We start from the raw sequence: 13,959 nt of genomic DNA on the forward strand, positions 1-13,959 counted from the left end.
GACAGAATGATCTCTGCACTCACTGGCTGGCTGGCCTAACCTAATTAGTAGCCCCAGTTCCCAGTAAGAGATTCTGTCTCGTAAAACACGGGGCTAAAGAGATGGCTCTTTTGAGAGGCCCCAGATTCCATTCCCAGTACCCACATGGCTCACAACCATCTGTAACTACAGTCCCACTCCAGTCCCAGGGAATCCCTCGTCTGCCCTCCTTTGGCACCAGGCACATACTTGATACACATACACATGTGCAGGTAAGACAGCCATCCGCATAAAATAACATAAAATAAAAATAAATAAGGTTTAGAAACAAAGGTGAATAGCTCCTGAGGGGTGAAATCCAAGAGAGACAGACGGACAGAGACAGTGAGACAGAGAGAACAAGAAAGAGACATAGACACGCACATGCACACACACACACACACACACACACACACACACACACACATACACGATGCACTGTTTAGGCCAGCCAGGGATGCATAGTGAGAGAAAATGGGCTAGAATTGAGCTAGAAGCTTCCTCCCTGCCAGGCAGCTTTCCTGGTGCCAGAGGGGCTACCCCATCAGCTGCTAGGAAAGAGAGAAAAGGCCGTCAATGTTCTAACCCATCTGCAAACCCCACATGCTGCAATTCCAACCTGCCAGACAAGGTGTCTGTCCCCTTTGGCACAATAGAGATGTGACTGTTACGTGGTTAACCAACCGCTTTGTGAGTGGGTTTGAGGCCGGCTCTGTAGGAGTGAATGCATGCCTGTTATTGTAAACTTTGTCTAAAGCCCATGGTTCAGGGGATCACAGATCCCTGGGGGAAACCTATTTGTGTCGCTAAATGGACCTGGTATCAAACTGCGTCCTAAATATTAGTATTTATAACCATAGGTTAGTGTGGCTCTCAACCTTGGTCAGAGAAGCTTCTGTTGGTCTGGGCAGAGACTTCCAGCTGGTCAGTGTCCTATGAACAAGTGACTGTTGAGTGTTTAAATAGGACATCTATATTACCTGCTTCTAGGCTCAAGGAACGTCTCAGAAGAGAGGATGAAAACAGTGTAAGCTATGGAGGATGGGGAAGACTGTGGAGGATGAGGAAGAGGACTGTGGAAGATGGGGAGAACTGTGGAGGATGAAGAGGAGGACTGTGGAGGATGAGGAGGGGGACTGAGAAGAATGGGGAGGAAAACTATGGAGGATGGGGAGGAGGACTGTGGAGGATGGGGAGGACTGTGGAGGATGGAAAAGAGGACTGTGGAGGATGGGGAAGACTGTGGAAGATGGGGAGGGGGACTGTGGAAGATGGGGAGGACTGTGGAGGGTGGGGAGGGGGACTGTGGAAGATGGGGAGGGGAACTGTGGAAGATGGGGAAGGAAGACTGTGGAGGAGGAGGAGGAGGACTGTGGAGGATGGGAAGTAGGACTGTGAAACACTGTCTCTGGACTCCAAATGTCATTGCATTCATGAACCCTTGCAGTTGTGGTTACCTGCATCAGGAAGAGGGGAGAGGCTCATGGCCCTGAGGGGCTGGCAGAGGAATTCTTTTCTTCAGTGGTCTAACCACTGTTGCACTGCCCACACACCAGTAAATAACTCCCCACCAATGGCCACATAAACAAACATTATTAAACTCAGCAAGGGTCAAAAAACGATGGGAAAGTGGGAGGGGGACTTGTTGAGAAACAGAGGTGGTTCATAAGAGCAGGGGAAGGGGAGGAGAGAGGGCAAAAGAAGTGAAAATGACCCAAAATCATTGAATAAAATTATCAAAAAATTAACATTTTTAAAGACATCTTTTCTCAGGCAGATGGTAAGGCCCAACACCTGATTTGTCTTCTGACTCCATTCACAAACTGGCACAGGCACACACACACACCACAATTGAAGGTTACACACACACACACACACCACACCACACACACACACACACACACACACACACACACACGGGGGGGGGATACACAAATACACATATTACAGGGCTTGCATACTAGGTCATAAAGCAAACTGAGACCAGGCATAATCAGACCTCATCTCCAAAAGAAAAGAGAGACCTTGAACCCCTGATCTTCCTGTACCCCCACCATCACCAAGCTCTGGGGTCAAGACGCATACCCCATGCCTGCTTGACTCTTAGGGAGTACAGTATGAGACCTACTGGCCATAAGAAGAAGGCACGTGAAGAAATGGGGCACTGAGACACGGGGGAGGAAGTCAAGCTGCCTTTGTTTACACATGACACCGAGCTACGCGTAGAGAAACTCAAGACCCCAGTCAAAACCTGTTAGAACTGACAAATTCAGTAAGGTTACCAGCCTTAAAGAAAAAAAAAAAAAAAAGCAGCTCTTTTGACACCAATACTGGAGCTGCTGGAAGACCAATCGAGTCCCATTCTCATCCACAAAAGCTGACAAAATAAGGCCCCCAGAACGAATGCGAACAAGGAAATTAATGATTTCTCCAATGAAAATCACAAACGGCACTAAAAGTTAAGGAGGACACACACAGGCACATACACACTACACCACACCACACACCACACCACACACCACACACCACACCACACACCACACCACACACCACACCACACACACACACATACACACACACACCACACCGCACACACACATACACCACACCACACCACACCACACACACACATACACACACACACCACACCGCACACACACACATACACCACACCACACCACACCACACACACACACACACATACACACACACATACACACACACACACCACACCACACACACACACATACACACACCACACCACACACACACACACACATACACACACACACACCACACCACACCACACACACACACACATACACACACCACACCACACGCACACACACACACATACACACACCACACCACACACACATACACACTACACCACACCACACACCACACCACACACCACACCACACACCACACCACACACACACACACACACACATACACACACACACCATACCACACCACACCACACACACACACACATACACACACCACACCACATGCACACACACACATACACACACCACACCACGCACACGCACACACACAAACACACCGCACACACACAAACACACACATACACATACACCACACCACACTGCATACACACACACAAACACACACACAAACACACACATACACATACACCACACCACACTGCATACACACACACAAACACACACACAAACACACACATACACACACACCACACCACACCACACACACACACACATGCCACACACACACACCATACCACACACACATGCCACACACACACACATGCACACACACACACACACACACACACACACACAGGACCAAGCATGGTGGCATATGCCTTTGATCCTTTGATCCCAGCACTTAGGAGACAGAGGCAAGTGGATTTCTGTGCATTTGAGATCAGCCTGGTCAACACAGAGTCCCAAGACAGACAGGACTATATAGGGAGAACTTGTCTCGAAAAAGAAGACAGGAGGAGGAAGGGGGAGGGGAGGAAAAAAGGGAGGAGAAGCCGGGACATGGATTGGAGAAGTGCTAAAATGTCTGTATTGCCTCAAACAACCAACAGAGCCAGTGCAGACACAAAATGACACTCTTCACAGAGGAGAAAGAAACAGTCACAGCTGATAGGAGATGGCTGCCCAGCATAAGGACCTGAGTTCAAATCCTCAGAGCCCACACGCAACTCTGGGCACGGTCACACTACTGGTGGCAGACACAGAAGCGTCATCGGGCTTGCTGGCCACCAGCCTCCATCCAGGTTCAGAAAGTCACCTTGTCCCAGTGCGTCTTAGTGGAGTAAGTTAGACCTCGAGGGAGCAAAACACCTACTATCTCCTTCCGGTTCTGCTTACGCAGACACACAGATTACTTTTTGTTATTAAATCACAAAATTTATATGGGGTGGAGGGGGACTCAATAGCTGGAGCAATCCTGAACAGAAATGAAACTTGGGAGACGGAAGCCAGTTTGAAACCAGCCTGGTCTACACAGCAAGTTCCAGGTCAGCCAGAGATGCACAGTAAGACCCTGCCTTGATTTCTTTTTAAGGTGATAATAGAACAGTGGTCAAAAAAAGAAGAGGGAGGAAGAGGGCTCCCAGAACCTGGGAGGGGCAAGGAAGGCGGGATGGGGTGTGGAGGGGAGAATAGAAAGACTGATAGACCAAGGGTGCAACTGGAAAGGACCAATTACTGCTAAGATTACACAGCACGGTCAGACTATGGTTGGCCACAGTTTACTGAGGACTTCAAACATTCCTAACACAGAGAAATGACAGTACACATATGGGATGACAGGAATGCCCGCCCGTCCCCAGCTGATGATGACTCACGCTGTGCATATGGATGGAGAGATGGCTCGGCCATTAAAGGCCAGGCTCACAACCAAAAATATAAAGTGCCACACTGTATCCTGTAAGACACACGGCGACTGCATATTAATACATGATTAAAAATCCGCTCATGAGGGCTGGAGAGATGGCTCAGAAGTTAGATACACTGACTGCTTTTCCAGAGGTCCTGAGTTCCCAGCAACCACATGGTGGCCCACAACCATCTGTAATGGGATCTGATGCCCTCTTCTGGTGTGTCTGAAGACAGCGACAGTGTACTCATATACATAAAATAAATAAATAAATTTTTTTTTTAAAAAAATCACTCGGGCTGGAGAGATGGCTCAGCGGTTAAGAGCACTGACTGTTCTTCCAAAGGTCCTGAGTTCAAATCCCAGCAACCACATGGTGGCTCACAACCACCTGTAATGGGATCCGACGCCCTCTTCTGGTGTGTCTGAAGACAGCAACAGTGTACTTATATTCATAAAAAAAAAAAATCTTAAAAAAATCACTCATGAACCAGACACAGTGGCACGCACTTACAATTCTAGTACTTCAGAGGCTGGGCCACAAAGATGCCAAGGCCAGAGTGGGTTCTGTGGTGAGTTCCAGGTCAGCCTGTGCTATACAGCAAGACCCTGTCTCAGAAAAAGGAGGAGGAGAAAAGGAAGGAAGGAAAAATGGAAACTCCTGGAAGTGCATAAAGGCTAACTAACTACCCCAGTGCACCCTTACCCAGAATCATTATAAATCTACGAAGCTGGAACCAGTGTACGGCGCCATAAACAGGCCCACAGCTCGGTAATCTGATAAATGCTAGGAGGTGCAGCAATATAGGTGCGATGGCATCCCCACCTCATTAAAAAACAAAACTAAAATCCAACCTATCCTTGAAGGAGAACAATTAGGAAGATCCTGCCAGTTGCTACAGGAACCAGCAGCATTAGGGGTGTGGGGTGAGCGGCTTTCTTCCTTTTGCAGCGGGTGGAAGGATTCAAGGCAAGTTTTCTTTCTTTTTTTTTTTTTTTAAAGACTTAATTGTTTGTTTATTTATTACAAGTACACTGTAGCTGTCTTCAGACACACCAGAAGAGGGCATCAGATCTCATTACAGATGGTTGTGAACCACCATGTGGTTGCTGGGATTTGAACTCAGGACCTCTGGAAAAGCAGTCAGTGCTCTTAACCACTGAGCCATCTCTCCAGCCCCAAGGCAAGTTTTCTTTTTGTAGCCCTGGCTATCCTGGAACTCACTCTGTAGACCAGGATGGCTTCAAACTCAAAGAAATCCACCTGCCTCTGCCTCCTGAGTACCGGGCCTAAAGGTGTGCACCACCACCACCTGGATCTACCTTTATTTTTTAACACTATATTCAATTGTTTATTTGTTTGTTTGTTTGTTTGTTTGTTTGTTTGTGACATGGTTTCACTACATGGACCAGGCTGGCCCCAGAAACCCAGCTAGCTGCCTTCTGGAGTTAAAGGCATTAACTCCATTACATCCAACCTGTTTGCTTGCCTTCGGCGACGGGATCTCTTCTATGCAAGGCTGACCTCAAACTTGCTAAGGAAGAGGTGACCTTGAACTCCTGGCTCTCAGGAGACCTCCATCTCCCAGATGCTGGAGTTACAGGTACTAACTCGTACATACAGTCTGTGCAGTGCTGGGGAGTCAAAGCGTGTCTTCATGCATGCGAGGCAAGCACTTGAACTGGCTGCCTCACTGAACCTTAAACTAAGCTGAACTGAATTTTCACGCAAAACTTTTTAGGGGTACCACTGACCGTCGAACCCAGAGCCTCCGCTTGAGAGCTTATTAAGCTATACCCTGGCGGTGTACATTAATTTTTACAATTAAAAAAAAAACTGTCACAGGCATTCATTTCCCAACTAACTCCTCCTCCTCCTCCTCCTCCTCCTCCTTGACTGGACTCACACCCCTGCTCCTGTCCAGTCCTCCACATCACCAATCCTGCCCCATCTCTACTTACAGATGCAGGCAGCGGCCAGCAGGCGGCCAGCAGCATAGGGAGCGCCACAGCTCGGGAAGAGGGGCTGCACCATGTAGTTGGCAAAGGTGATGGCAATGACGGCCTGGCTGGTGGGTTCAATGATGAGCAGAGAAGTCCAGAGGCGGATGAAGGCGAGAAATCCCCCGAAGGCCTCCAGGATGTACGCATAGCTGGCCCCCGATTTCTTAATGGTGGTACCCAGTTCGGCATAACACAGGGCCCCAAAGACGGAGAAAATGCCCCCAACAGCCCAGATGACCAGCGAGAGGCCAAAAGAGGCACTGTACATGAGTACGCCCTTGGGGGAGACAAAGATCCCGGAGCCGATCATGTTCCCCACTATCAGGCACACGCCATTAAGCAGCGAGATCTCCTTCTTCAGTTTTACCTGCTCAGCCGCAGGGCCTGCCCCATCCCCCTGAGCAGAGCCATCTGCCTCGTCTGCCTCGTTCTGAGCGGCCACTTCATACTTGGTGCTGGCGACCATGGCGGAGAGAAGGCAAGTCTTCACCAGCTCCCTTGCATCGCCCTCTAAGGAAGAAAGAAGGCTGTGTTGTTGGTAACTGCAGAATCTCTCCCTTCCACCCCACGGGGCCCAAGACAGCACCCACCAACCCAGAGACCCTTCTCACTTCTGTCTCCCCACAACACCCCAAAGGCTTGTCAAAATGGCTCTGACTTGACTGTTCCCCCAGAAAAGCATCAGTAGGGTGCAGCATACCTCATTTATCTGACAACGAAACCCTCGGCTTATTATGACACAGGACAGGCATGAGGCAGCTTGGTAAAACTTTTTTCTGCCTCCCCACCACCCCCGGCCCCGCAACCCTCCCCCCACCCCCAAAGCCTCTCTTTCCTCTGATTTCAGTTTCAAATGTCTCTATGCTGAGATGCCTGCATGAGGAACCAGCCCTGAAAGCAACTGGTTTGCTAGATCCTCTTTTTGCTGATTTGCTGCTCTTTCCCCTAAGGAGTCTGTGTGCTAGGTTGAAGCTTTTAGAGTGCTCCTGCTACAGATGCACGGCCACCTCCCTGTTCGGGAACATCCATTAACAAATGGTCAGCTGGCATCTTAGATGTTGGCAAAGCCCAAGCAGCCCCACCCATCCTGAAAAAGGAAGGCAGGCGACTCTCTTTGTACTGCTTTTTTCCTTCTCCAGATACCTGTCCTAGCCTCTAGCATCCCGGGCCTCCTGCCGCCAAATCTCTCCCATCCACACCGGCCAAAAAATGTAGGAATGAGCTTGGGGAAGGGTGGCCCAAATACATAGCAGAACCCAGAGGTGACTGGAGGCAGTGGGAGGTGGCTGCCCCCACCACCACCACAGAACTGCTGCAGGCATAGGGGAGCAAAGCAAGGAAAGGAAAGGACTAAAAGCCCGGCGGCAGATGCCCCGAAATACAGAGCTAGAGACAGCTGCACAGCTGCACAAAATAGGAACGCTTAATCAGACAAATGGCGAAACACTCCAGCAAGAGGCTCTGGAGCTGAGGAAGTGACTGGACGTACAGAGAACAGCAGAGGGTTTAGCGAGGGGACAGGGTGGGGCACACTCACTCCCTGCCTCTGGATATAAGGAGGTTCCCACAGCAATGGCCAGGCGCAGTCTCTGAGACAAAGAGGCACACACACCCTCCAAGAACAGTGGTCTGACAGCTCCTCCTTCCTCCAGCAGTAAAAGGGAAACCCAGACAAATGCCTACCGGATTTAAGTCAGGTCAAGAAGGGAGGAGGAGGTGAGGGAGCTAGAAAAGGAAGGGGTGAGGAAAAGGGAGAGGAACGTTAAGCAACCATCTGGGTCCAAGGTTCACGGGCCTTTCACATCTGCGAAAGGGGCAGCTAGGAGCTCCTGGCTCAGCACTTTCTGTGATAAGAAGGTGCTCGGTCAGGATTCTCCTTTGTCGGTTCTGCCCCAGGACAGGAGGCCCGGAGGAAGGGACAGCTAACTGGGTGTGCTCTCTGAAACCCCCGGAGAATCTAATAAGTTACCAAGGACAGACAGCCGGTGGCACAGACCTCTTCCCACGGTTCCTCCACATTCCACCCAAACCTCACTTCTCTCTCAGCCGAAACAAGAAAGGCAGGAAGGTTACAGAACGGGGCACATTGTTCATAGCCTGAGATTGGAGGAAGTATGAGAGTGAGAGCGGTTCAGACGCCCTGTGTGGCGCCCTAAGTGAGAGCTCTGTGCACTTCGTCACACAGAGAGAGAGGGGTGGCTGCCTCTCGACTCAAGTCATCACCCCAAAGTCTGAGCCTCGAGCTATTTCAAAAGAAATATGGCTCAGAAATGTGATCAAGCTTCTGGATACAACTCCACCCCACCAGTATGCTCTTTCACCCCTAGGGAAACGCGCTAAAGCCTCTGGAGCTTCCGGAAACTTCCTGTGAATGTCCCAATACAAGCGTCCCTCGATTTCTTAAAAACCTGTGGAGGCTCAGACGTGATTGCCTCATCCCTGTAATCCCACCACTCAGAAGGCTGAGACAGGAGGATCCTATTTGGTTAAGGCCAGACTGGGCTACAGAGTGAAACCTCATGTCAAAAGGCAGGGAGGGGAGCTGCCCACAATGGAAGCCCACAATGGAAGGAGAAGAAAACTTCCTACTGTTCTCTGAGCTTCACTTGTCCATGCGTGCACGCACACACACTATAATAAAATAATTAGCTGGGCATGGTGGCACACACCTTTAAACCCAGCACTCAGGAGGCAGAGGCTGGCAGCAATCTGAGTTCAAGTTCAAGGCCAGCCTAGTCTGGCCTACAGAGTGAGTTCTAGGGCAGCAAGGGCTATGCAGAGAAACTCTGTCTCAAAAACCTAATATATATATATTGAAAACTGGAGTATAGCTCAGCTCAATGATAGAGTGCTTATCTACTGTCATGCCAAAATAGTGTGGAAATGAGGTTTCACTGAGCTATGCTAGACAGGCCCAGAATAAGCAGAAAAAGTCTTACAATTTGAAAATCACAGTTTGTTCTACCTTTATAATCTACTTTAACTCTGGTGCACTGAGCCTTTTTTACTGCCTACCTGTTCTGAAACCCAACTGTCTATCCCTCCTCCTGCCTCCTCTTCCCCTCTTTGGTTATTCTACAGAAACAAACCGAGACAGTTCGTCTCTGCGCTCACTCAGCTTCCCATTCGGACCCCTTAAGTCTTTCAGCTAAACCAAGATGGAATGCTGGGCTTGGGCCTCCCAAAGACCGTGCCTGAGGGTGGAGAGACGGCTCAGGGGGTTGGGGATTTAGCTCAGTGGTAGAGCGCTTGCCTAGGAAGCGCAAGGCCCTGGGTTCGGTCCCCAGCTCCAAAAAAAAGAACCAAAAAAAAAAAAAAAAAAAGAGTTGCCCTGGTCCTGGTGCAGCAGCAAAACAGTAAGGGGCTGGGGATTTAGCTCAGTGGTAGAGCGCTTACCTAGGAAGCGCAAGGCCCTGGGTTCGGTCCCCAGCTCCGAAAAAAAGAACCAAAAAAAAAAAAAAAAAAAGAGAGAGAGAGAGACGGCTCAGAGTGCTGTCTGTTCTTGAGAAACCAGGCTCAATACCCAGCACCCGCATGCCCGCTCACAACTTGATGCCCTCTTCTAGACTCCATGGCTGCTGATACACACATAGCAGGCAAACACAGGCAGGCAAAACACCCATACACGTAAAAACACATTTTAAAAAAACTTTAAAGATCGTGTTTCTCACAAGACAGCCCTACGACCATCTGAAATCCATCTTGAAGACACTGTCCTTTTCTCCCAGCATCCCCTGCAGCGTGTCTGTGATGGTAATGCTAACATTGCTTGAGTTCTTGTCCAAGCCAGACACACCACCCACATCGGTGCATTAGTTCAGTGGAATGTATGCAATCCGAAAGCAGGGAGTACACACTCTGCAGGGTGCCAAAGCAGACAGGTGGCAGGCAGCAAAGATCACAGAGCTATGCTGTCTCCTCAGCTTCCAGCAATCTGGCCCTCCATTGTCTCTGGTCACTTGACCATCCCTTTAGACAGGAAACCGCTCCAGGTGGCTCTGTAATGAATTACCTAGCACGGACTAAGATTAGATTGGAAAGCAAGCCTCTGTAGTCTTTAGAGGGCAGCATGGGCGGAAGTGCTGTCACTGCCTTGGGGCTGCACCTCCCATTCTCATTTTGGGTGAGGAGAGGTCACAATGTCTACCCAGAGTGCTTTGACTTCTGTTACAGACACAGAAACACACATCAAGACACCTGCCCTTTTAGGATCAAGATGCACTTGCTGTCAATGGCGTACAGACTTGAATGCAAATCCCTGGAAAGGAGAAAGGAGAAACGGACGTGAGGGTCCATGAGATTGAGCTCATGGTTGGTCTCCCCCCCAAAAAAACAAACAAACAAACAAACCCCCAGTGAAATCCTTAAGGAACTTAAGGATGGATGGAACCCACACCCCGGCAAACAGCACCCCCTAGTGGTCCCACCAGGAAGTACAACAAATGGAATCTTCTTCCCAGCTTCCTAAGCCCTCTGCAACCAGGCAGGGCAGGCTGCCACTCACAGAGATGTTCCCTCTTTCCTCACCCACTGCCTAGCACCAAAGACAAGAGGATGCCACTTTTGGCTCTCGCTGTCCCGCTTCCACCGTTCAGACAGCCTGGTAAAGCAGCATCCCCTAGGCTCTCCTCCTAGGAGGAACTCAGCCAGGGCAGATTTTATAGAAGCTGACACACTGCTTGTCATTTTCCTTTTCTTTTGCTGTGCTCATCTCTAAGGACATCACGGCTATTCCAGAAAAAAAAAATGCACTCATTCTACAGCCTAAGGAAGTTTCCAATCCAGGGCTTCCAAGAGCAGGCAGCAGAACCCCCCCAGGCACGAGTGCCTGACAGAGCAGCCAGCCAGTGTTAAACAATCATGCTTCATGCTTCAACAGCAACACCAAAACGCCCTTCCTCCAGGAGCCTACCAAGCTCAGTGAGCTCCTGTGAGAACACACTTTGTCCCCCCAGAGACCCCAGGGCTTGCCTTCCTCGCTCTGCAACTAGCCTGGATTGCCTCCCTTAACAACAGAAACAAAACAGATACATAGTAGTGAAGTTGGACTCCTCATCCAGCCTCCATAGCTGCTCAGCCCCTCCCTCCCCAGTTCGCCATTTGTTTTTCTATAGTCCACTATAGCTAAAACCGTCCCTTTAAAAAAAAAAAAAAACAGTGAATTTAAAAAAAGAAACTGTTTACTGCTCTGACCAGAGCTTCCATTAACTAAAGAGCTGAAGTCCCCGGACAGAGCACTCTACCCAGACAGTGCCAGAGCTAGGGGCCAAGAAATAAGGTTCTTCCTCTCTCTTTGGCCAATTTTCAGGTATTCCATCCTCCTCCTGTGCTTCCTTACACATTCGTTTTCCTCGCTTCCCCGCCTCTTACCTGTCTGGAGGCCTCTGGGCAAGTGCAGGGAGGAGGGGGCTAGCAGCACACTGGGGTGAGGAGAGGTAGGTAAGAGAATCGGGGGTTTGACTTCAGCAGCTGTTGACACGGAGGAGCAGAAAAGGCAGAGGGTGCCTGGGACTGAAATGGAAAACAGGAAAACACATGTGTGACTCTAGCCGGCGGTGGGGAGGGGCCAGAGGACGAGCTTGGGCTGAGATTGCCTGGTCAGACAGGGAGGACCTCAGAGCCGGCTGGCACCCGGGCATCTTCTCTGTTGGGCTCCTCCTCCCCACCTCAGCCCGTTGCCTTCCTTCCTCCTTGTTGCCCTAGCTTGCTGAGTGTTTAAGTGTACCCTCCTGAGGCCCCTCTCGACCTCTCCTCCATTCTGTGTCCTAACTCTCCAACCCTGCCTTCTGTGCTCACTGCCTTTGATCTCAAGATCCCACCTTGAGGCCAGTGAAACTCTGCAGTCCTATCTCAAGAGTTTGTGCCATCTCAGCCTGGAAAACAAGCCCAGGAGGCCAATGCATAGCAATGAAGGCCACCTGTGAGTACAAACAAGTTTGTACCCAGATATCAGTGAGCTCCCTCCCAGCTCAGATCCCTAATTGGCTGAGGAGTTGTGAACAATGAGACTGAATTACTAGGTAAAAACCAACTAGGCCCGTGCCACCCTGGGCACATTCCTAAAGTTGGCAGCCTTTCAAACCACTGTTATTTAAATATCTGTTAAATGTTTACTTTGCAGAAACGGAGAAAATGTGACCCTGGACTAAAAAACGAGGAGAGAACTGGGGAGATGGTTCTGCAGATCAAAGTGCTTGCCGTCAAAACCTGACAAGCTGATATAAGCCCTGAAACCCACAGAGGAAAGGGGAAAGGCAACTCCCAAAAGTTGTCTCTGGCCACACATGGTGGGGTGGTGCAGAGTTTAATCCTCTAAACCCAGCATAGGCAGATCTCTGTGAGTTCTCAGGAGTTTGAACCCAGACTAGCTTACATAGAGAGATGTAGGGTAGACAGGATACATAGAGAAACTTTGTCTCAAAAAAAAAAAAAAAAGCAGAGCTGTCCTCTGCCTCCACATGCACTGTGGATACACGCACACACATACACTAATTTAAAAAAAAAAGAGTTTAAGGGGCTGGAGAGATGGCTCAGAGGTTAAGAACACTGGCTTCTCTTTCAGAGGACCTAGATTCAATTCCCAGCAACCACACGGCGGCTCACAAATGTCTGTAACTCCTGTTCCAGGGGATCTGACACCCTCACACAGACATACGTGCAGTCAAATCACCAATCTACATTAAATAAATAAATAAATAATGAAGGTTTTAAGTTTAAACTAGATGAGCCTCCTTATATTCAGAATCAGAGATATAATTTTCAGAAGATACTTCTTAGTAGGCATATTAAGCCACTGAAGGTGTAGCCAGTATAAATCTCTGTCCAGGGGAGTGGCATGTCACAGCACAAGAAGTATTCGCACAATCCAGGTGTGACCACTGCCTTTGGGCAGCCATCTGTTCCATAAATTACTCCAGATGTGGTCCAGATAAGGACTCGAGAATTCTCACTGGGGACTGGAGAGATGGCTGCTATTCCACAGCCACCTCACCCACCTCAGGCCGCTCCTGACTGCCTGGATCTCCAGGTCATCTGACACCCTTTTACATCCGAGTGCAGTACTCACTCACAGCACGTATATACACTAAAAATCATAGAGTAAACTTTAAAAAGAATTCTGACCGCATCCCTAGATGGGGAGCCAAGTTATATGTTACCAAAAGGCAGAAGCCAGAGCTCGCTGGCACCAAATCAGAAGTATCCCAGGGAAAACGTGAGGTTCTTTTAGATCCCAGGCCACTTCCTGGCTGACCAGCCCTTTAATCTTACTCTGGGGACAAGTCCAGGTTATCAGTGAGGGAGGTTCACAGGAAGAGAGACAGAGCTGGCCCTGCTTTCCCTCTTGCTGGGACCACACAACAACCTCACTCCCACCACAGAGCGTTTGCAATGTCAGTTTGACTGTTGGGCTGTTCTTCCTGCTGAGAACATTGTTCTCTGTGACATTTTTCATTCCTGGTACTATCTGTCATCATCTCAGCCAATAGCAGATTAGCATCATAAGAGCTCTGTTCCCCATTGGACCCTAAGAAGGCGGGGGACCTCACACAAACCACC

At 49.4% G+C, this 13,959-nt stretch overlaps 1 protein-coding gene across 12 annotated transcripts in view; it reads right to left on the reverse strand.

Annotated features, from left to right (window-relative positions):
* Nucleotides 1–13,959, reverse strand: part of Slc7a7 (solute carrier family 7 member 7) — a 60,611-nt gene that overhangs the window by 35,484 nt on the left and 11,168 nt on the right. For 3 of the 12 annotated variants that reach the window (XM_063274696.1, XM_039093692.2, XM_039093693.2), the window contains 3 exons: nucleotides 11,773–11,913; nucleotides 10,604–10,660; nucleotides 6,361–6,912 (listed from right to left, as the gene is read on the reverse strand). In XM_063274696.1, the coding sequence (XP_063130766.1) occupies nucleotides 6,361–6,868 (508 nt within the window). In that variant the 5' untranslated portion in view covers nucleotides 6,869–6,912; nucleotides 10,604–10,660; nucleotides 11,773–11,913. The other 9 variants (XM_008770705.4, XM_039093695.1, XM_039093696.2 and 6 more) reach the window with 9 other exon arrangements.

This window comes from Rattus norvegicus, chromosome 15 (assembly GCF_036323735.1).
Source record: "Rattus norvegicus strain BN/NHsdMcwi chromosome 15, GRCr8, whole genome shotgun sequence".
Lineage (NCBI taxonomy): Eukaryota > Metazoa > Chordata > Mammalia > Rodentia > Muridae > Rattus > Rattus norvegicus.